A 20,277-nucleotide genomic window follows, 5' to 3' on the forward strand; every position below is an offset into this window, starting at 1 on the left:
GAGGGGCTTCTCCGGTGGCAGCAGTAAAGAATCCACCTGCAATGCAGGAGATTCAGGAGACACGGGTTCGATCCCTGGGCGGGTTTGATCCCTGGGCATGACTACCCATTCCAGTATTCTTGCCTGGAGAATCTCATGAACAGAGGAGCCTGGCGGGCTACAGTCCATAGGGTCACAAAGAGTTGGACAGGACTGAAGCAACTTAGCGCACACATGCACCATGTGTGAAATGGATAGCCGGTGGGAATTTGTGGTATGACTCAGGAAACTCAAACCAGGACTCTGTCGCAACCTGGAGGGCTGGGATGACGTGGGAGGTGGGAGGGAGGCTCAGAAGGGAGGGGACATATGTATACCTGTGGCTGATTCATGTTGATGTATGGCAGAAACCAGCACAATACTGCAAAGCAATTATCCTTCAATTAAAACAAATTCTCTCTTGTTTGAAGTCACTTAGTTTGAGGTCATTTGTTACAGCAACAGCAGCCCAGGAAAATAATATAGGACCAACACCCTAGCTGGCCCTACGAAAGCCTTCGAGCCCCTCTGAGGCTATGCTGGCCGTGCTCCCCAGCCCTGGGGGCCTGTCCCTGCTCCCACTTACTCTGCAAGCTCTGGCCATTTATTTTTAGCCCCAATTACACCTGCTTTATATGGCTCCCTGCTCCTATCACCAACAGGGATGGTCTGCCCTCCCGGTTTGTAAGCTCGTTGAGGACAGAATCGGAGGATATCTGCAGTGCCGAGAAGGGGCAGCTGTGCTGATGATGAGATCCTTGGAGTCGCTCGCGTTTCATGATATTCGAGGGAACCAGAGGCAGGTGTCAAACTACAGGAATACTGTCCACAGTGAGAGCCTGTAATCGCTGTCACAGCCCTTCTAACCTTAAGTATCTGAGATCGAAAAACATCCTAAGCATCCGATAGCCGCTTTCTTATTTTAGTCGCGAAACAACCCCATGCTGTAAATAGGGCGAGTATTATTCCATTCTACGGGCAGAGCCAACAGGTGCCGAGGTGGTAAGGGGCTCACTGGTGAACTGTGATGATGCCAGGGTTTGCTCTGTCCTCGAGTCTCAGAGTGCATGCCGCCCCGCCCCCAGGTACCCTCGTGGGCAGCCTCAGGGGAGGGAGGTCTGGGTGGAGAGGATACTGGCCTAACTATCTACTTTGAAATGGAACTGAGGCAGGAAGAGACAGGAGAAAGAGGTGGATTGGCCGTCGGCCTTCTGTTCCTGGGACCCCTGGGACCCAGGCTTCATCTTCTGGGAGCCTGAGGCCAGGATGGGCTCCCCCAGGCCACTGCGAGAGCTGTGACCCCTCCCCGATGTTTCCAGACCCCTCCCTAGGTTCCAGGGAGTGTTCCTGGTGTCTTCAACCTCCTGGGATAAGCTAGAGAAATAAATGGTCTTCTACTGCCTGACCCTTGATTAATAAAGCATAGGAGGAAGTTCGGGAAAAAGCAAGTAACCAGGAAGTGTCTCGGGAGGGTGTGGGGGGTGCGGTGCGGGTATACAGGGCAGGCACCCGTGGAATCAGAGGCACTTTGGGGACCTAAAGATCAAGGCAATGGCTTTGTGTTAACCTATTGCCATCTAGGGAAAACTCTATGGGAGGCAACTGCGCTGGCCGAGGTCCTAACTGAATGGCCACTTGGAGGAGAACCAGGGGCTGCAGGTTTGGCAGTGGCCTGGGCCGGGGGGGAGGGTGGGGGCTCCCACACCCCAGGGCTCCCCCCCCCCCGCCTGGTTCTGGGCGGGGCTCTCGGTGCAACCCACTTCCTGTGGGCCCCAAACTCCAGGCCAGACTTTGCCTGCACCTGTTTGAGCTCAGAATGCAGTCCCTGCTCTAGAAGGATCCAAAAATATCTGAGAGGGAAGGGAAGGGGAGGAGCTTACTGGAAAGGGAGGGGCTAGAGCATGCTGAGAGCTTAGGGAGACAGCGGCTTGGCTCAGCATTCAAGGTCCTTTCCAGTGGGCTCCAGCCCATCAGGGTGGTCTAGTCTCCCTCAACAGGAGCCCCATGTTCGAGCCATAGCTGTTCTCATCCCGTTTCTGCCAGCACCACTGTTTGAGCTTTCCCGCTCCCGGCTCTGATCCCCAGCTCCAGATGCTCCTCCACCCCGCCCCGTCTCTGCCTACACGAGTCATCTTTCATCATTCATCAGACATTGCTAAGCACCTCCAGTGAGCCAAGCGCTGTGCTATGCGTCAACAATGGAGCAGTGAGCAAGTTAAACAAATGCACAGCCCTGTCCTCTTGGAGCTGACAGCCCAGGGATCAACCCCTTCTTCCCAGTGCAGCTGAAACCTTGCCCTTCTGTGAGGCCAGACCTCCAGCCCTCCTCTGAACTCCAAACAGAGCTGCCTGGAGTGTTAGTTACATCTTTTTTTCAGTGCGTGTCATCTCCCCAAATAGAAGGCAGCGCCTCAGGGCAGGGGCATAACCCGTTCCTGCCAGCACAGTGCGGCCAGCCTGGACGTCACAGTGGGCACGGCCTGGCCTCTGGGCTAGAGAGCTGGGCCTTTCCGAGAGGGACCCTGCCTGCCTAATCGGTCCTGCCTCGCTCCTTGAGCCCCCACCCTGTGTGATTACCCAGCCCCGCCCTTCCTTCCCTCTTCCTGCCGTGTCTGAATCCATGTTGCACCCTCATGCCTCTTGATGATCACATACTGCCCATCACCCCAAATCGTGTCCATCCTGATTCTCAACCCAGGGCAGCATTGCCAGTTTCTTCAGGGGGCTGTGCTGAACCCTCCTCCCCAGGGTTGGCCACACAGTCTGCACTCATCCTTTGCCCTTGAGTACTCTGAGCTGACAGAGGATTAGAGGTCAAGGGCCCTCAAGGTTGTGGAAGACAAGGACCCCAAGGGCCAGAGGGGAAAAGCCTCTTCTCATCATTTAACAGCCTTGCCATGAACATGGGGAGCCTGCCCCACTGGGCCAATGTCCCACCCAAAATCCTTCTGGGTCCTGGCTTAGGAACTGGAAAGAGCAACAGCGACTGTGCTTTCCTATGGTCCCGACGACGTGGTCCCAGGAAGGACAGGCTCCTGGGACGGCACCAGGCAGGAGCTGCCCGCCAGCCCCACGGTACCGTGGGCTTCAGAACTGGGCACACCCACCACCAGCCTTAGGCTTCCCAGGCAGCTCAGCAGTAAAGAATCTGCCGGCCAGTGCAGGAGACCCAGGAGACATGGGTTCAATCCCTGAGTCTGGAAGATATCCTAGAGGAGGAAATGGAAGCTCACTCCAGTATGCTTGCCTGCAAGATCCCATGGACAGAGGAACCGGACAGAGGAGACTGGTGGGCTACAGTCCCTGGGGTTGCAAAGAGTCGGACACGACTCAGTGACTAAACAACAATGACACCAGTCTTCCTCCACACCAGCCGAGGAAGAGCGGGAGGGCGGAAGAAGCAGATGCTGTAGGCCCTGCCAGGGGTGTGAACGGCGGTCCTAACAGTTCAGGCATTTTAAGAACAGACTCCACCACCCCAGCCCCTCACCCTGAGGACGGGCAGCTCAGGAAAGGCTGACCTGACCCCTCCCTGATGGACCCACCCCTGGAGGGGTGCCTGGGACCTCGACTCTGAACAAATCCATCTTCATGGCTGTAGAGGGATGAGGCTGAAACCAAATGGGATGGGATGTCCCTGAGCCCCAAGAAAGATACATCCCAGGTGACACAGACCAGGAAACAGATGTCTCCAGAAACTCAGCGCAGATGAAAACTGACCCATCCCATTGCCGAATTACGCCACCCCCTTTACCGCCTGCTGACGACAGCAAGGCTGTGGGTGAGCGTCGGGTGGGTTTTTAACCACCGAGCACGTCCTACAGCTGTGGCCACCATGGCCCCAGTCCGCTCCCTGTCTCCTCTCCTTCAGGGTCAGGTAGAGGAAGCCCTGCTCTATGCTCAGGACTGGGGAACTATCTATTGCCTCAACGCCGTGACTAGGGACTTAGGGTAAGACCTTCCCCACCAAAGCAATGAGAAATTCCATGTTAGAGATGCATTCCTTGAGCTAAAATCTTCTGACTCCTTTCAAACGAAAAGTGACTTGGGAAAGTGACAGTTTAAGTGTTGAGCCGTTAGCTCTTGCTGGAATGAGTTTCAGGGCACACCTCATGAGGACAAAGCAGGGCCAGTGTCTGGGGAGAGAAGGGAACCTCCAAGGAAAGAAGGAAACGGACAGGGCAGAGACAGGCGCCTGAAGCCACATGTCTGAATCTAGAAGGCCCCTGAGAAGGCAAGTGAGGAAGGTGGGGGGGGTCTCTGAGGGCCCTGGCCTCCCGGAGCAGATTCTGAATTCCCTCAGCCTGAAAAGAGTCTTGCCGATGGGCCAGGGAGCTGCGGAGGGAGGCCTTGCAGCCACCTGGAAAACACCCAGAGGAAACCTGAGCCTGGCTGCCTCTGGGCCCGGTGCCCTGCACCGTGCCCTGCGCCAGCTTCCACCAAAGTAACGGTCCCTGCAGAGCCGAACACAGCGCTTCCCAGGAGCAGGTGGGTGCGTGTATGCAGAATGAACACCTTGGGACAGAGCTTGGGGTCAGGTTTTGCCCCCTTCTCTGCAGCATCTGAAGGCTCTAGAGGGCTGGTTCACCAACAGGGAGAGACCAACATTTGCTGTGATGAAAATGCTGATTCACTGGCCACCTCCTGGCCTCATCTCAGCTGGACTGGAGACCAGGTTCTGGTCTGGGCTCTGCTGTTTGATCCCACGCATCTCAGGACAACCGGCCTCCTTTTCTACTTCAAGGGGTTCTTGGTCAGCTCTGGCTGATTCTTCCCCTCCATGGCCTTCTCTCTGCTCTGTAGCAATCCCCTGTTGTAGACCAGGATCCTCACTTCCTCGTTGAGCTCCCTGGTGGGCACAGGCACTGCTGAGTGAACCTTGAGTGCATGGGGGCTCCCTCTGAGATCCCCCCTCAAACCCCCTCGGACCTGTCCACCTCGCTCTCAAACTCTGACGCCCACCCCATGCCCCACAATCATCAGCCCTTCCTGCTCCTCTGCATCCTCCCCATCAGCCCAGGAACACACCGCCTCCTCTGCAGACTCAGCCGCCCCACCTCTTCTCACCGTCCTCTAGCTCTCGTAGACTTAATGTTGAAAGTCTGTCCCAGTGAACGTGCCTCCGTGTCCTCACTGAGTGACCAGTCCGCAGCCTCCTGGTGTCCAAGCCAACGCCTCACCTTCCCTGGCCTCTCTGCAGGACTCACAGCCTCTGCAGGAAGCACCCTGTCCTCCACTGCCAGGTCACGCCTCTGCCTGGATCTCATCCCATCTTCCTGAAATCCATTTATCTTCTTCCTCTTCCCATTCCCCGGGGACTGGTCCTGGACTCGTCTTTTTCTCTCTCTGCAGCAGCATCCTCGGGGATCTCACAGCCTCGCCCTCATCTTTACCCAAACGAGCCTCATTTCTGGATCCCCAGACCCGACTTGCCTCCTAAGCTAACCACCTGCATCCAGGCGTTCCTCCAGGACCCAGAATTCATGATGATTTCAGATGACCTTTTAAAATCAGTTCTTTTACGATCCTGGTCTTATTTTTCTGCTGCCTGTTGTGGCCTACATGAAACCCTCAGGGGCTCCCTCCCACCCAGCTCGCCGGGCCAAGGAGTCCAGCAGATTATTCCCCAGCATCTGTGGGGCCTGCCCTCCGGTCCATCCCTCTCCCTTGCCAGAGTACACATCATCCCAGCTCGGTCTACTCCTCCCTACAAACAACTGCCAGACACACTTTTCCAAACCACCCCCCCACCCCATGGTTACCTGCCACCCACAGAGCAAAGCCCCCTCCTCAGCCCAGCACCGTTCACACTCTGGCCCCAACCTTGCCTCCCAGACTCGCCACAAACCCCACCTCACCCTTCCTCCCCGTGACCCTCCTGGGTCTCACCTGAGCCCCACCTTCCCTGCTGCATGAATGTGCTCATCCCTGCTTTTCCTCAGCATTCTCTTCTGAACCCTATGCTTCTCAAGGCCTGTCTCAGACACTCCCTCACCTGGAAGACGTTTCCTGATCCATTCAGATTTACTTCCGTCCATCCCCCCCCCCATTTACCTGGACCTCCCTGAGGACACGCGTGTGTCTTCTTTGTGTGTGCACAGCCACAAGGGGGACACCCTATCTCCCCCAGCCCCGGACTGTAAGCATGCCAAGGACAGAATGCCTATCCGCGTTCCCTTGGCCCCACACCTGCGAAACGGCAGGCACACACTAGATCCGGGATGAATTAAGGAAGGTGTCTGAGTGAAAGCACTTTGCATCCTCGAGCAGTATTTAAACGGAAGGGATGGTGAGTCTGGCTTTAGATTGGATTTGGAGTAGAGGGGCGCACCCCATAGTGGCAGACCCTATCCACGCCCTCCTCTTCCAGCCACACCCCTCCTTCCAGGCCAGAAGGCATCGTACCTATGCCTTGTCCTGATCCCTCAGGCCAGATCAACGGAGGAACAGTCATTTTCCTCCTGAGTCGTCTTCCTCCTTCCAGGAGTCCTGATTAGGCTCCTTCCTGGCCACCACACCTGAGCGAGCATCCAAAGGCCAGGTGGATGCAGCCAGCCTCACCGGACCCCTCTCTGGTCCAAGATTCCAGCTCTGGCCCTTGAGCTAGCTGTGTGAGCTTCACCGCCACACCCACGTGGGAGGCAAAGCCCGCATTTCCCAAACCACAGTTCCACAGGCCACCAGGCTCGGTGCCCACATCGGGGGGCTGCATCCACTGAGCAGATCCAGACTAGCGCCTCATGTACCCGAGGTGGGAAGTGGACCACCTGCTCCCCACAACTCGTCTGGCAGCACCAAGCCAGGAGCTGGGGACCTCACTGGGGACACAGCTTGTGGTGGAGGGGGAACATGCTGCAAAGGCTTCTGGGGTCTAATTCCTCCCCAGGATCCCCTAGCTCATGACCTTCTCTCTGAGCCCTCTCCACAATTGGATCATGGCACCTGGGCTACCCTGCTTGAGGGGCTGTGAAAACCACTTCCTTCTGGGTGGGAGAGGAAATGTCACGAAGGGGTTCCTAAGAGACCCCCATTGCTCTTGGAGGGCCTTGGGAGCCCCAGCACGCACCAATCTCTCACCATTGGGATGGCAGGGTGGGGCCAGAGCAGACGGGTGAGTTTGCAAACCAGGGCTGGGCTGGAGGAAGCAGAGGAGCAGACAGACCTCCTGTCGTCCCTCAATCTCTGCCTCAAGCAGGTAACAGAAAGCAAGGCTGAATTCAGCCTAACAAACACCAGCAGTTTAAGCCCAAAGAAATGTTTTCCCAGCACCCCGATTACCACATGCTCTCTGGGGAGTCAAAGTTCAAAGGCATTGGTCTTGCCCTGTATCCCAAGGCAGCCATGCATGGCCCTATACCCACAGGCAGAGGAACTGGGGTGTCCAAGGAGGACTGGGGTGTCCAAGAAGGACTGCAGAGAGAAGGGCCAAAGGAGGCCAGGAACTCCCGGGTGGGCTGAGACTGGCCCTGGCCCGGCGTGCCTGCCGCAGACTCGCTGTCTGACCTTGACCACAGTTCTTTCCTCTGGTTTTTGCTCCCTCACCTGGACCATGAGCAGACTGAGTAAACCCTTTCGGGGCTGTTTTCCTCTGTCCTTGAGCAGGCTTGACCCCAGGCCAGGTCCCCAAGACAAAAAGAAGGACGCTGGCGGTTACAAAGGACTGGGGCAGATTGGGGGTCAGGGAGGCTGTGGAGCCCATCACCCTGGTGCAGAGGACCACGGAAGCAAGGAGGGCAAACAAGAAGGAAGGGTGGCTCTGCAGGGTCCCCCCAGGAAGCGGGAAGGCGGCCTGCCACTAGGGAGGGGTGAGTGACATGGGGCTGGAAATGAGGATTCAGCACAGGGGTAGGAAGTTCAGGAGCAAAGCTGTGTCTGTGGGCATGGTGGCATTTACTGGTAGCATATTCTACAGGCAAGTCAACCGGTAGAAAGGATTGTCACTATGGGGTGGGGGAAGCCACTCATGGAATCCCCTACCCCGGATCACAGGAGGAAACCATCTGGGGTTTACAATCTGCAACTGGGGGTTAGAAAGCCCACCACTGTGAAGAACACACAGCACAAGCCGTGAGCAGTGGGGAGGAGGGCGGGGATCCCGCACACGAGTGGCCAGGCCAGGGCCAGTTGGGGGGCACACTGCAGAGTCCAGGAAGGAAAGGACTGCAAAGAAAGGATCTTTGCAGAAAGTACCTGCCTGCCTCCTTTCCCAATGGCGAGGTCCCCCAACAGGACCTGTGGGACATTCCAGATGTCCAGTTCCCTTGGTGGGAGGAAACATAAAGGATGTCCCTAAAAGGCTAAAAGTTCCTGGGGCGATGGCGTGGAAGCTGCGGAGCTGGCAGCTGGGGCTGGGCGGTGCAGGGGAGAGGTCGGCAGTGGCTCCCGGGCTCAGGCTCCGATTACACGGCTGTTTCCATACTTAGCCGCCTGACAGCCGCTTGGAATCCTTGCCGCCCCGGCCACTGCAGCCCCATGGAGCCCAAATTTAACTCAAGGGCAGACAAGGGCAGGGCCCAGTGGCACAGGCGAGGCCGGAGCCCCCCACCTCAGTCTCCAGCCCTCGAGGGACTGGCTTCTGCTCCTGCCTGACATGGGACCTGCCTTAGACTCCCTGTCTGGGTCTAAGACCTCAAGAAAGAGAACCCCCAAGGCCCCATGGTTCCCAGCGCAGATGAAGCCTACAGTCGTCATGAAAAGGCGAAGAGGGACTCCTGGACTCCTGCGGGGTTCCCAGGGCACCCCTGAAGCATCTTGGAGGGGCATTCAGCCCCAGGAGTCTTGGGAACAAAGGTGGCAAAATGCTCTAGTACCCCCTCCACACCTATAAATAGCCCCCACGCTGTAACCAGAGCCACCGCCTCTGCCACACAAAGTGCTGAGATGTCACAGGAAAACTACGGCACGCGGGCCCCAGCCCCTTTCCAGTGAAGCCCCCGGCCTAGCCCAGCTCCACTCCAGACTGGGTCCTGGCCCTCCTCTGAACTGCCCAGTTTGGTTTCCAGCTCTTTGCTCCAATCCCGCCCCAAACTGAGCCCTGCTCTGTCCCATCATTCCCAAGCTGTGCCCCCCTACCCACCCTCACTCATGCAAAGCCAGGCACCACTCCATCTCCACCAGGTGGGAGGGTCAACTCAGTGACCTCCAGAGGTTCCCTCCACCTCCAAGAACAGGGTCCTCTGTCTGCCTAGGAGGCTCCAGTCTTGACTCCTGGGGTCTTCTTCCCCTACCATCTACCGGCCGGCCCTTCTCCCCAGCCCCCTGCTCAGGCCTTGCACCTGCCTGCACCTCTCAGGTCACGGCTTCCGCTCCCTCTGGCCTCCTCCCCACGAGCCCCCTGACTGCTCTCAGGTCTCTGCACCCAGTGCCTTCTCAGTGAGACCAGCCGGGAGGCAAAGGGCTGCCATCAGCTCCAGGAGCCACAGAGGCCTCATCCTCCGTCCACCGCGCAAGCCTCCCACCCCACGGTAAACAGAAAACCTCAGGGGCGCGTGGGGTCACAGGCTGGCCTGGCCAACCGGCCTGAGGGTCGTACCTGCTTGTCCTGGGAGCAGGAGTGAGGCCACGAAGCAGCAGAGCAGGACCAGCGCCCTCATGGTGACTGCCAAGAGAGCCCAGCTGCTCCAGGCCTCTATTTATAGGGCGGGCGGCAGCGGGGGCGGGCGGCAGGGTCACACAGTCACCAGGGCAACTGGGCAGACGTGATGGGCCAGCGGCGCAGACCCCGGAGGCCGTGGAGGCTGCTCTGCGCCTGCGGCGCCAGCTGCCACGGGGAAGGCAGGGCCTGGCTGACTCCTCTTCCGCAACAGCCCCAGGGTCACATGACAGGGGTCGCAGGGTGGGCAGGGGTGGGGGCTGTACAGCAGAGAAAAAGTGGGGTGTCCTTTTGGGTCTGGTCTGGGAGTCAGGGATCAAGTCTTCTCAGCACCTGCAGTCATGTGAGCTGAAGTCCATGCGAGCAGTCCCTTTCACACGCCTCGGCTTTGTGGACCAAGGGCCTATTAGACGACAGGCACTGACACACATTTGAGGCCCTCTCCAAAGGTCAAGAGGGTAGAGCCCTGATGGTCAGTTGAGGAAAGCCCGTGACATCTGACCTTTGAGGTCGATGGCGAGGAGCCTTGGCTTCCCTCTGCCCTGGAAGAGACAGAATGCTAACGGGAGGGAAATGGTACATCGGATGCTGTATGGTCGGGCAGAGCCTAGACGGACCAGTGCCTGTCCAGCAGCGCTTCTGCAACACGCTACTTGATGCACTCTTCCTGGGGGCACATGACGGCCCCCTGAAAGCCAGCTCTAGAAGGGCTGGCGTCGGCTGGTCCTGCTGGGGACGGCGTCCCTGTGGGGGTGACCGTTGGCCATGGGGGACAGGACAAAAGTCTGGTTGGCATCTTTCATGCACTTCCCATTTAAAACGGTTTTATGAGACACCATGGCCACACAGCAAACAACGTATTCAAAGTGTACAATTCGATATATCTTCACACACGTACACAACCACAATCAAAATGACAAACGGATTCCCCATGCTCAAATTGTCCTCACGTTCATTACAGTCCCTCCCTCTTATCCCCTCTTACCCCTTCCCAGGGCTTCCCAGGTGACGCTAGTGGTAAAGAACACGCCTGCCAGTGCAGGAGACGTAAGGGACGCAGTTTCAATCCCTGGGTAGGGAAGATCCCCTGGAAGAGGGCACGGCAACCCACTCCAGTATTCTTGCCTGAAGAATCCTACAGGACAGAGGATCCTCGTGGGCTACAGTCCACTGGGTCGCAAAGAGTCGGACATGACTGAAGCGATTTAGCATGCATGCATGCCTACCCCCTTCCCAGGCAACCACTGATCTGCTTCCTGCCACTATACATTAGTTTGCATTTCCTAGATTTTGATATAAATGGAATCATCCCATCTGCGTTCTTTTTTATCTGGCTTCTTTCACATAGTATAATGATAGAGACATTTTCACATTGTAGCACATAGGAATAGTTGACTCCTTTTGATTCTGAGTTGTATTTCATGGCCTGGATAGACCCCAGTTTGTTATCCATCACCTGTTGAGAGACTTTCAGTTTTTAAAGCTGCTATAAACATCTATATACAATTCATTACAACATACACTTTCATTTCTCTTGGGTAAATACCTAGGAGTTGTGCTTTGCTGGCAGTCCAGTGATTAAGACTCCAGGCTTCTACCTCAGGGGTCACGGGTTCGATCCCCAGTCAGGGAACTAAGATCCCACATGCCGCACAGTGGCAAAAAAAATTTTTTTTAATTCTTTTCCCTTATATGTTATTACAAGATATTGAGCACAGTTCCCTGTGCTATATAGTAGGTCCTTGGTGGTTATCTATTTTATATATAGTAGTGCATGTATGTTCATCTCAAACTCTTAATTCACTCCTCTTAGTCTTTTTTCTAAGATGATCATACGGTTTTATAATCCCAACACCAGTTACTCCACATCCTTACCAACATTAAGTATGGCCTGTTTTTCAAATTTTAGTGATTCTTATAGGTGTGTAGTGATATCACACTGTAGTTTAAATTTGCACCTTCCTAACAACTAATGATATTAAGCATGTTCTTGTGTATGTATCTGTCATCCACTTCTTTGGTGCATCTTTGATGAAGTGCCTATTCAAATATTTCCCCATTTTTTTTATGTCTTCTGGAGACAATCCTTTATCAGATACATCATTAGTAAATATTCCCTATCCAGTCTGCGGCTTATCTTCTCAAATGAGAATATAAATTATGTGTATTTCAAAGAGCAGAAACAGTTAATTTTTATAAAGTCCAATTGATCAATGTGTTATTTTATGAATTATACCTTTGGTGTCATACCTGAGAACACTTTGCCTAACCCAAGGTCATAAAGATTTTTTCCTGTTTTCTCCAGAAGTACAGTAGTTTCAGGTTTTACATTTAGATCTATAATCCATTTTCTGCTTTTTTAAAAAAATATGTTGCAAGACTGGACCAAAATTTAGATTTTAACAAATGTATATCCAGTTGTTCCAGCACTGTTTATTAAAAGGACTTTCCTAAAGTGTAAAAGTGTTAGTGCTTACTCGTGTCCAACTCTTTGCAACCTCATGGACTGTAGCCTGCCAAGCTCCTCTGTCCATGGGATTCTCCAGGCAAGAATGGGAGTGGTTTGGCATTCACTTCTCCAGGGAATCTTCCCGACCCAGGGTTCAAACTCAGGTCTCCCATACTGCAGGCAGATTCTTTACTGTCTTATCGACCCTGAATTGCCTTTGCATCTTTTTTTAAAAAAAATCAACTGACTATATATGTGGACACCTTGGTGGTCCAGTAGTTAGAACTCTACACTTTCTTTATTCCCCCACACTTCCATTTCGAGGGGCACAAGTTCCATCCCTGGTAAGGGAACTAGGATCTCACATGCCAAACAACTTGGACCAAAAAAAGGTTTTTATTTTAATAATTGACCATATATGTGAGAATCTATTTCTGGACTACGTCCTGTTCCATTCCATATGTCACATATATCACATTCCATATGTGTCTGTCCCTTCACTAATCAAGACTGTCGGGAGAAATATCAATAACCTCAGACATGCAGATGACACCACCCTTATGGCAGAAAGTGAAGAGGAGCTAAAAAGCCTCTTGATGAAAGTGAAAGAGGAGAGTGAAAAAATTGCCTTAAAGCTCAACATTCAGAAAATTAAGATTATGGCATCTGGTCCCATCACTTCATGGGAAATAGATGGGGAAACAGTGGAAATAGTGGCTGACTTTATTTTTCTGGGCTCCAAAATCACTGCAGATGGTGACTGCAGCCATGAAATTAAAAGATGCTTACTCCTTGGAAAGAAAGTTATGACCAACCTAGATAGCATATTGAAAAGCAGAGATATTACTTTGTCAACAAAGGTCCATCTAGTCAAGGCTATGGTTTTTCCAGTGGTCATGTATGGTTGTGAGAGTTGGACTGTGAAGAAAGCTGAGCACAGAAGAATTGTTGCTTTTGAACTGTGGTGTTGGAGAGGACTCTTGAGAGTCCCTTGGACTGCAAGGAGATCCAACCAGTCCATCCTAAAGGAGATCAGTCCTGGGTGTTCATTGGAAGGAATGATGCTGAAGCTGAAACTCCAGTACTTTGGCCACCTCATGCGAAGAGCTGACTGATTGGAAAAGACCCTGATGCTGGGAGGGATTGGGGGCAGGAGGAGAGTGGACGAGAGAGGATGAGACGGCTGGATGGCATCAGCGACTCAATGGACATGAGTTTGCGTGAACTCCGGGAGTTGGTGATGGACAGGGAGGCCTGGCGTGCTATGATTCATGGGGTCAAAGGGAGTTGAACACGACTGAGTGACTGAACTGAACTGAACGAATACCTCACTATCTTCATCACCGTGGCTTCCTAATAAATCTTGAAAATAGGTAGTATGAATCCTCCAACTTTGATATTCTTTTATATCATTTTAACTGTTCTACATGAATTTAGGGATCAGTCTATCAATTGTTTTTTAAAAGTCTTCTTGGAGTTTAATTGAATTTTGACGAATCTGTAGATCAGTTCGAAGAGAATTGATGAGGTATCAGCTGCAACGGGTGTGTCAACCTGGCTAGATCATGACACCCAATTGCTGGTCAAACAACAGTGTAGATATTGCTGTGCAAGTGTTTTTCAGATGTGCATAACATTTAAATCTGCAGTCTTGGACTTCCCACTTCCCTGGTGGTCCAATGGTTAAGAATCCGCCTGTCAAGGCAGGGGACATGGGTTCGATCCCCAGTCTGGGGAACATTCCACATGCCAAGGGGCAACTAAGCCCATGCCCCACAACTACTGAGCCCGCATGCCCTAGAACCTGTGTTCCGCAACTAGAGAAGCCACCTCAATGAGAAGCCCGCTCACTGCAACTAGAGTTTCCCCCACTCACTACAAGTAGAGAAAGCCCGCACACAGCAATGAACACCCAACACAGCCAAAAATAAATAAATAATTTTAAAATAAATAAAAATAATTAAACCCCAGCCTGAGTCAAGCAGATCACCCTCTCTAATGTGGGTGGGTTTAACCCAATCAGTTGATGGCTTTAAGCAGCAAGACTGAGGTCCCACAATGGGGAGGGTTCTGCCTTCAGACTGCAATTGCCCACGCACCTGACTTCCAGCTGCTTCCTCCCCCTTGGATTTCTGACTTTCAGGCCCCCTCTGTAAACACAGATCCCATTGGCTGTTTCTCAGGAGACCCCGACTGACACACCAACATAAGTCTTCCAACCCGTGTTCATGGCTGGGGAGCTGGGGCCAGGCGGGGGGTGGGGGGCCCTCCTTGTGAGGGAGGGGCTTCATTCGGTCACGGGAGAGAAAAGGACATCTGAACCAAGGAGGTGCCCGCTCCGCCCGGGGCTTCGAGGGATGGGAGGCGAACGTCACTACCTCACAGAGAAGCCCGAGGCTCTGGGCTGAAGGGATTTGTTCAGGGTCGCCAACTAGGAACAGAGCTGCTGGGCTTGAGTCCGGATCTGCCTGCCTCACAAACCTGGTGCTTCTCCCATCAACCAACTGAATAGCATCCATGGTAGGGGGAAAGGAGTTAGCACATCAGGGAAGGGGGTGGAGGGTAGGGCAGGGATGTGGGGAACAGACAGAGGGTCAGAGAAACCACAGGAACCCAAACCAGGAAGACAGGGAGGGTGAGCCCAGCTCCGCTTAAAGGGTTGACTGCGTCTGATTTAAAGATGCCCTGTTTGCGGTCAAACAGGTCCTTGTACACCCAGCAAATGACTCGCCACAGCCAAAAGGTGAAAAAAGCCCAAGTATCCCTCAGCAGATGAATGAATAAACTGAATGTGGTCCAGCCATACAATGGGATATTATTCAGTCATTAAAAAAATAAGAAGAAATACTAAGGTATGCTACAACATGTGGCTAAACCTTGAAAATGCTATGAAAAGTGAAACAAAAGTCACAAAAGGACAGCATGTTACTTTGCTAGAATTGCCATAACAAAACACCACAGACTGGGGGCTTAAACGACAGTTTATTTTCTCACGGTTCTGGGGGCTGGAAGTCCAAGATCAAGGTGTCAGCAGATTTCATTTCTCATCAAGAGGACCTTCCCATTTACCTCAGGAGTTAGAGACTGTCTTCCTTGGAAGGACCCAAATTCCCACCATCCTCCCTACAATAACCCTCACAGAGACCCCTGCTTGAATACCTCCAATGACAGAGTACTACCACAGAGTACTGCCTCTGCTGTTCTGCATGCCAGTTGAGGCCCACAGCCAGCCACAGGCTCCAGACCTCCTCCCCACTGCCATCCCACCTTCTTGCAGGAAGCCAGGGACATGCACCATGAGGTCCCCCGGAGAGTGGAGATCGCCCTTCTCCTGATCTCAAACAAGCAGACCCCACTGATTGTCAGTGCCCGTCCAAACCAGACAATTCCTTCTCCCTACAAGAGAACAGGCTGTCGTCAATTCTCTTTCCCCGTTTTCAGAGCATCCTCTCTATCTGCCTCAGATAGGCGAGAGGCGACGTGAGAGGGACGACTAATCTCTGGAATGTGTGCAGCACTCGCACGCAGGCTTCTCCAATCGCTGTGCGGTTTCCTCTTGAACTTGATCCTGAGGCTGCCATGGAGACAGGCCGCACCCGCGGGAACTTGTGACCTGGGCCCCCTAATTCAGGAAACCCTGCAGCTGTCACTCCTAGCTCCTTTTCAACACCAGGGGTGTGGTGGGGGGGACAGCCGGTTCGGGGAGCTCATTCCTTCCTACGGATTCAGGGCCCATCCTGCCCCCCAGCCCCCAGTCCTACCCCCCCTCCTCTCAGCCAGCATGCGCTCGCGTCAATCAACACCGAAACCTGCAACTCAGCAGGGCAAGAGGAGAGAGGGGATCAAGGCAGGGGATGGCACTGACCCCACGCCCCAGCCCAGGACTTGTAGGGCAAGGAAGGGCATGCGGAACTCCAGACGGAGGGGGAAAGACAAAGGCCACAAGGACAGCAGCCTGCAGGAGAGCACAGAGAGGCAGCTGGATGAAGAAGGGATTGCGGAATGGGTCCAGGAGGGGCAGGGGCAGGCAGGGGAGAGCCAGAGACAAATCTGGGGCTAAGGACAACTTGGCCGACCAGCCCCAAGAGGTGGCTGGAGGATTTGCATGGGCTTTATGTACTGGTCTGAGGCCAGTTAACCAACCGCTAAGGAGGCCAAGGTCACAGGGAGTCCCTCCCTCTTTCTGCTAGATAGCCCTTCAACATCTCACAGAACTAGGGTGGGGGGCGAATGTTCTGCTGCCAGACACCCCCAAATCAGGGCACAAGCAGCGTTTATCATAACCCACCCTGTGCCAGAAAAGCATACAAATGGGTCCCAAATAGCCATAAAGTACACCAAGAAAACAAGAATGGGAAGTAACAGGAGATGAAAACCACACAAAGACAGGCACACGAAATGGAGCCATGTGTAAGGCTGATACAAAAGCAAGTGGCAGTGCATACGTTTCCCTCACGTGTGTGTAACTTGATCACTTGCCAATTCAGTATCCTTAAAATAAGAACAAACCAACTGTTCCAGAGAAGTGAAATTATTTCTGCTGCTGAGACTCGACAGGAATTTCTTCTGAGGATCTTCACAAAGAGGACATGGTGCAACGTCACAATCCTTGAGATCAGAGCAGACATACATTTCCCATAAGATTTAATCCCTAACAAAGACCTTAAAATAGGGTGGGGGAGGCCACTAGGAACCAAGAACACCTAGTCCCCTCCCAAAGAAACCACCACAAAAGAGGGTCCACGGCACAGGCTTCGATGCCCCTTCACCGTCACTCTGGTGACAGAATCCATAGGCTGGCACAATCTATTTGGGGGACAGTCTCTACTAGAATATATTCACAATGGTCATAAGTTGGAAACACCCTGGGTGTCCATTGTTAAATGACTGGCTAAACAAATTGTGGTATACTCATACAATGCAGTATTCTTAGAAATAAAAAAGAACAAACTGCTAATATATACAAAATCAATTATGAATCTCAGAGAATTATATTGAGAAGCCAGACAAAAAGAGTATATATACTGTACGATTTGTATGACAATATAAAATAAGCAAAACTAGGGACTTCCCTGATGGTCTAGTGATCAAAAATCCATGCTTCCCTTGCAAGGGGCCAGGGTTCGATCCCTGGTCAAGAAGCTAAGATGCCGCATGCCTCAAGGTGTGGCCGAAAAGATATAAATAGAAATGTGGTGAGATTCTACTCTACACCTACCAAATTGGTTTGAAAAAAACACTGAAAAATAGAGTGATCTGACAACATAATATCAAGTACTGGTGAGGATGCAGAGCAACTCCAGTTCTCAAAATCGCTGTTGCAAAATGGTACAGAGCAACTGTAGACACAGGTACAGAAGTGAACCCATGCAGAACTGTAAACTCTAAATAAGTCCTGTGGCCTGCACCAAAAACACTCACCTGGTTTCCATGGGGTACATTAGGTAGGCAAGATGTAAGCACTGGGGGAGGCAGGGTGAAGGCTGCGGGTGGCCTCCTGTACATTCCTGTAATTACTTCCAACAATTTTTTGTTTAAGAAACAAACCACTTGAAGGCTTGGTAAGATGATGGCTATATGGGTGTACATTCAGTCTGTGAAAATTCATGGAGCTAAACGCTTCATTATGAGCCCTCTGCTGCTGCTGCTGCTAAGTTGCTTCAGTCGTGTCCGACTCTGTGCGACCCCATAGACGGCAGCCCACCAGTCTCCTCCATCCCTGGGATTCTCCAGGCAAGAACACTGGAGTGGGTTGCCATTTCCTTCTCCAATGCACGAAAGTGAAAAGTGAAAGTGAAGTTGCTCAGTCGTGTCTGACTCTTAGCGATCCCATGGACTGCAGCCTACCAGGCTCCTCCGTCCACGGGATTTTCCAGGCAAGAGTACTGGAGTGGGGTGCCATTGCCTTCTCTAAGTGTACGTAATACAGTACTTCAATACAAAAGTTTATAAGAAAGGTTTTGTTGAACTTTGCATTGGTCATGTCTCTCCTAGACTCCTTCCCTTCACAAAAAATACAGTCCAAGCTTTGTAGCATGACTTGAAAGTCCTCTACAATCTGGTTCCCACATTATCTCCACTTCTTCCTCCTCCCAGGCCAGTGTCTGCTGTGCCCATTGGACACCGTGCCCTTTCTGAATCCTAGGCCTGGCTCCCAAGTGCCCAGATCCAAGGCCTTCCCTACAAAGGTGTAGCCAGAGCAAGATGCACACAGTTTAGTTCAGTTCAGTCACTCAGTCGTGTCTGACTCTTCGCAACCCCATGGACTGCAGCACACCAGGCCTCCCTGTCCATCACCAACTCCCAGAATTTACTCAAACTCATGTCTGTTGAGTCAGTGATGCCATCCAACGATCTCATCCTCTGTTGTCCCCTTCAATCTTTCCCAGCATCGGGGTCTTTTCAAATGAGTCAGTTCTTCGCATCAGGTGGCCAAAGTATTGCACACAGGGCTCCCAGATTTGGCAGGAAGAATGAGCTATTTCATGTGTAGTTTGTAAACAAGAGGAAGGGGGTAGGGCACAACCTTTGAAAGAATGATGAAGCCCAAGGACACAAGGTAAACTGATTAGAACTAAATGGGTCGAAGATGGCAGACAAGTCAACTTCAACTAGAACTTCATCCTCAGTAACAGCTCAGCAAGCTAAGTGACTCACCAGAGGCGCCATGACAGTTCCACGAACATCAAAGACCAAAAAGTGGGTGGTGGTCCAATTCCTGGAAATCTCCAACTCTTCCCCAAAATTGTTGGAATAACCGTCTCACTCATTAGCCTATGAATTACCCAGTCCATAAGAGCTAACTACCACATTTCGAGGCTGCACTTGCGTTCCTCCATGGTCCACTCTATGGCACTGAAATGGCCTACATACTGTGGAGCATTTCTTTCTAAATTAATCTACTTCTTACCTACCACTCTGTCTCTCACTGAATTCTTTCTGTGATGAGACATCAAGAGCTTGAGCTTCATTAGGTCCTGAAATCAGATGTATGACCTCACAAGACAGTGAGTTTTGGCCACCTTCGAGTCCCAGCCATTTGGGTTTAAGTTCCAAGCTGGGCTTTGGCAGTGTCCAAGTTTCCGCACATGGGTTCAAGTCCCAATTTGAGGCGAATGGTTTCAGTTTCTTACATTGGCTACCTGTGAGGAAATAACATCTCAAACATTGTGGGTTAAAAGGAAACAAGTTATTAACACTAAGGTCATTCCCTTCTGACTGTGACATCGTTAAGTCACTGGAACGGCGGGGGCTCCAAACTTCTGCAGCGAAGGAGCCACCACACGACCCAGCGGGCACAGCGGAAAGCCTGCGAGCGCCTCCGTGCGGAGTACACGCGGGAAATGCACGTTTGCCGCCTCTGCGTGCGGAGCGTGCGTGGGAGGGCGCGGGGCGGGGTCGGGCCAGGGCCGGAGAAGCGTGCTCTCGGGAGCGCTCTAGATGGCCTGAGGCACCAAGGAGCATGCGCATCGAGGGGCGGGGAGGGGCGGGGCGAGTCCGGGAAGGGGCGGGGCCGCGGCCGCGCCCCCGATTCCCGCCTCCTGCTGGTGAGACCGCCTACGGTCGCTGGGCTCCAAAGGACAAGTCTTCGGTATTCCCTTGACCCCGCCCCCGAGCCCCGCCTCTGGCCTATAGGAACTGAGTAGTCCAGCAGACACCGGAAGGAGGCGGAGCCTCTGCCCCTGCTGCCAGACATCCTGGTTCCACAGCGCCCTCTATTGACCCTTTTAGGCGCTGCCTGCAACCCGTAGGATGCGTCTTGCTGCTGCTGCTGCTGCTAAGTCGCTTCAGTCGTGTTCGACTCTATGCGACCCCATAGACGGCAGCCCACCAGGCTCCCCGTCCCTGGGATTCTCCAGGCAAGAACACTGGAGTGGCGCGTCTTACACCTGGCTAAAAGAAGACTCTTGAGAGTCCCTTGGACTGCAAGGAGATCCAACCAGTCTATTCTAAAGGAGGTCAGTCCTGGGTGTTCTTTGGAAGGAATGATGCTAAAGCTGAAACTCCAGTACTTTGGCTACCTCATGCGAAGAGCTGACTCATTGGAAAAGACCCTGATGCTGGGAAAGATTGAGGGCAGGAGAAGAGGGTAACAGGATGGGATGGTTGGATGGCCTCACTGACTCAATGGACAGGAGTTGGAGCAAACTCCAGGAGATAGTGAAGGACAGTGAGGCCTGGAGTGCTGCAGTTCATGGGATCACAAAGAGGCAGACAT

The 20,277-nt window shown here is 52.9% G+C and overlaps 1 protein-coding gene across 2 annotated transcripts in view; it reads right to left on the minus strand.

Moving 5' to 3' along the window:
• Window positions 1-9,648, minus strand: part of SRL (sarcalumenin) — a 37,161-nt gene extending 27,513 nt beyond the window's left edge. The window contains exon 1 of one of the 2 annotated variants that reach the window (XM_040255731.1): window positions 9,551-9,648. In XM_040255731.1, the coding sequence (XP_040111665.1) occupies window positions 9,551-9,611 (61 nt within the window). In that variant the 5' untranslated portion in view covers window positions 9,612-9,648. The remainder of the gene's footprint in view (window positions 1-9,550) is intronic. The other variant, XM_040255723.1, reaches the window with a different exon arrangement.
• Between the last annotated feature and the right edge of the window lie 10,629 nt (window positions 9,649-20,277).

The sequence above is a fragment of the Oryx dammah genome, unplaced genomic scaffold (genome assembly GCF_014754425.2).
Source record: "Oryx dammah isolate SB20612 unplaced genomic scaffold, SCBI_Odam_1.1 HiC_scaffold_2, whole genome shotgun sequence".
Taxonomy (NCBI): Eukaryota; Metazoa; Chordata; class Mammalia; order Artiodactyla; family Bovidae; genus Oryx; species Oryx dammah.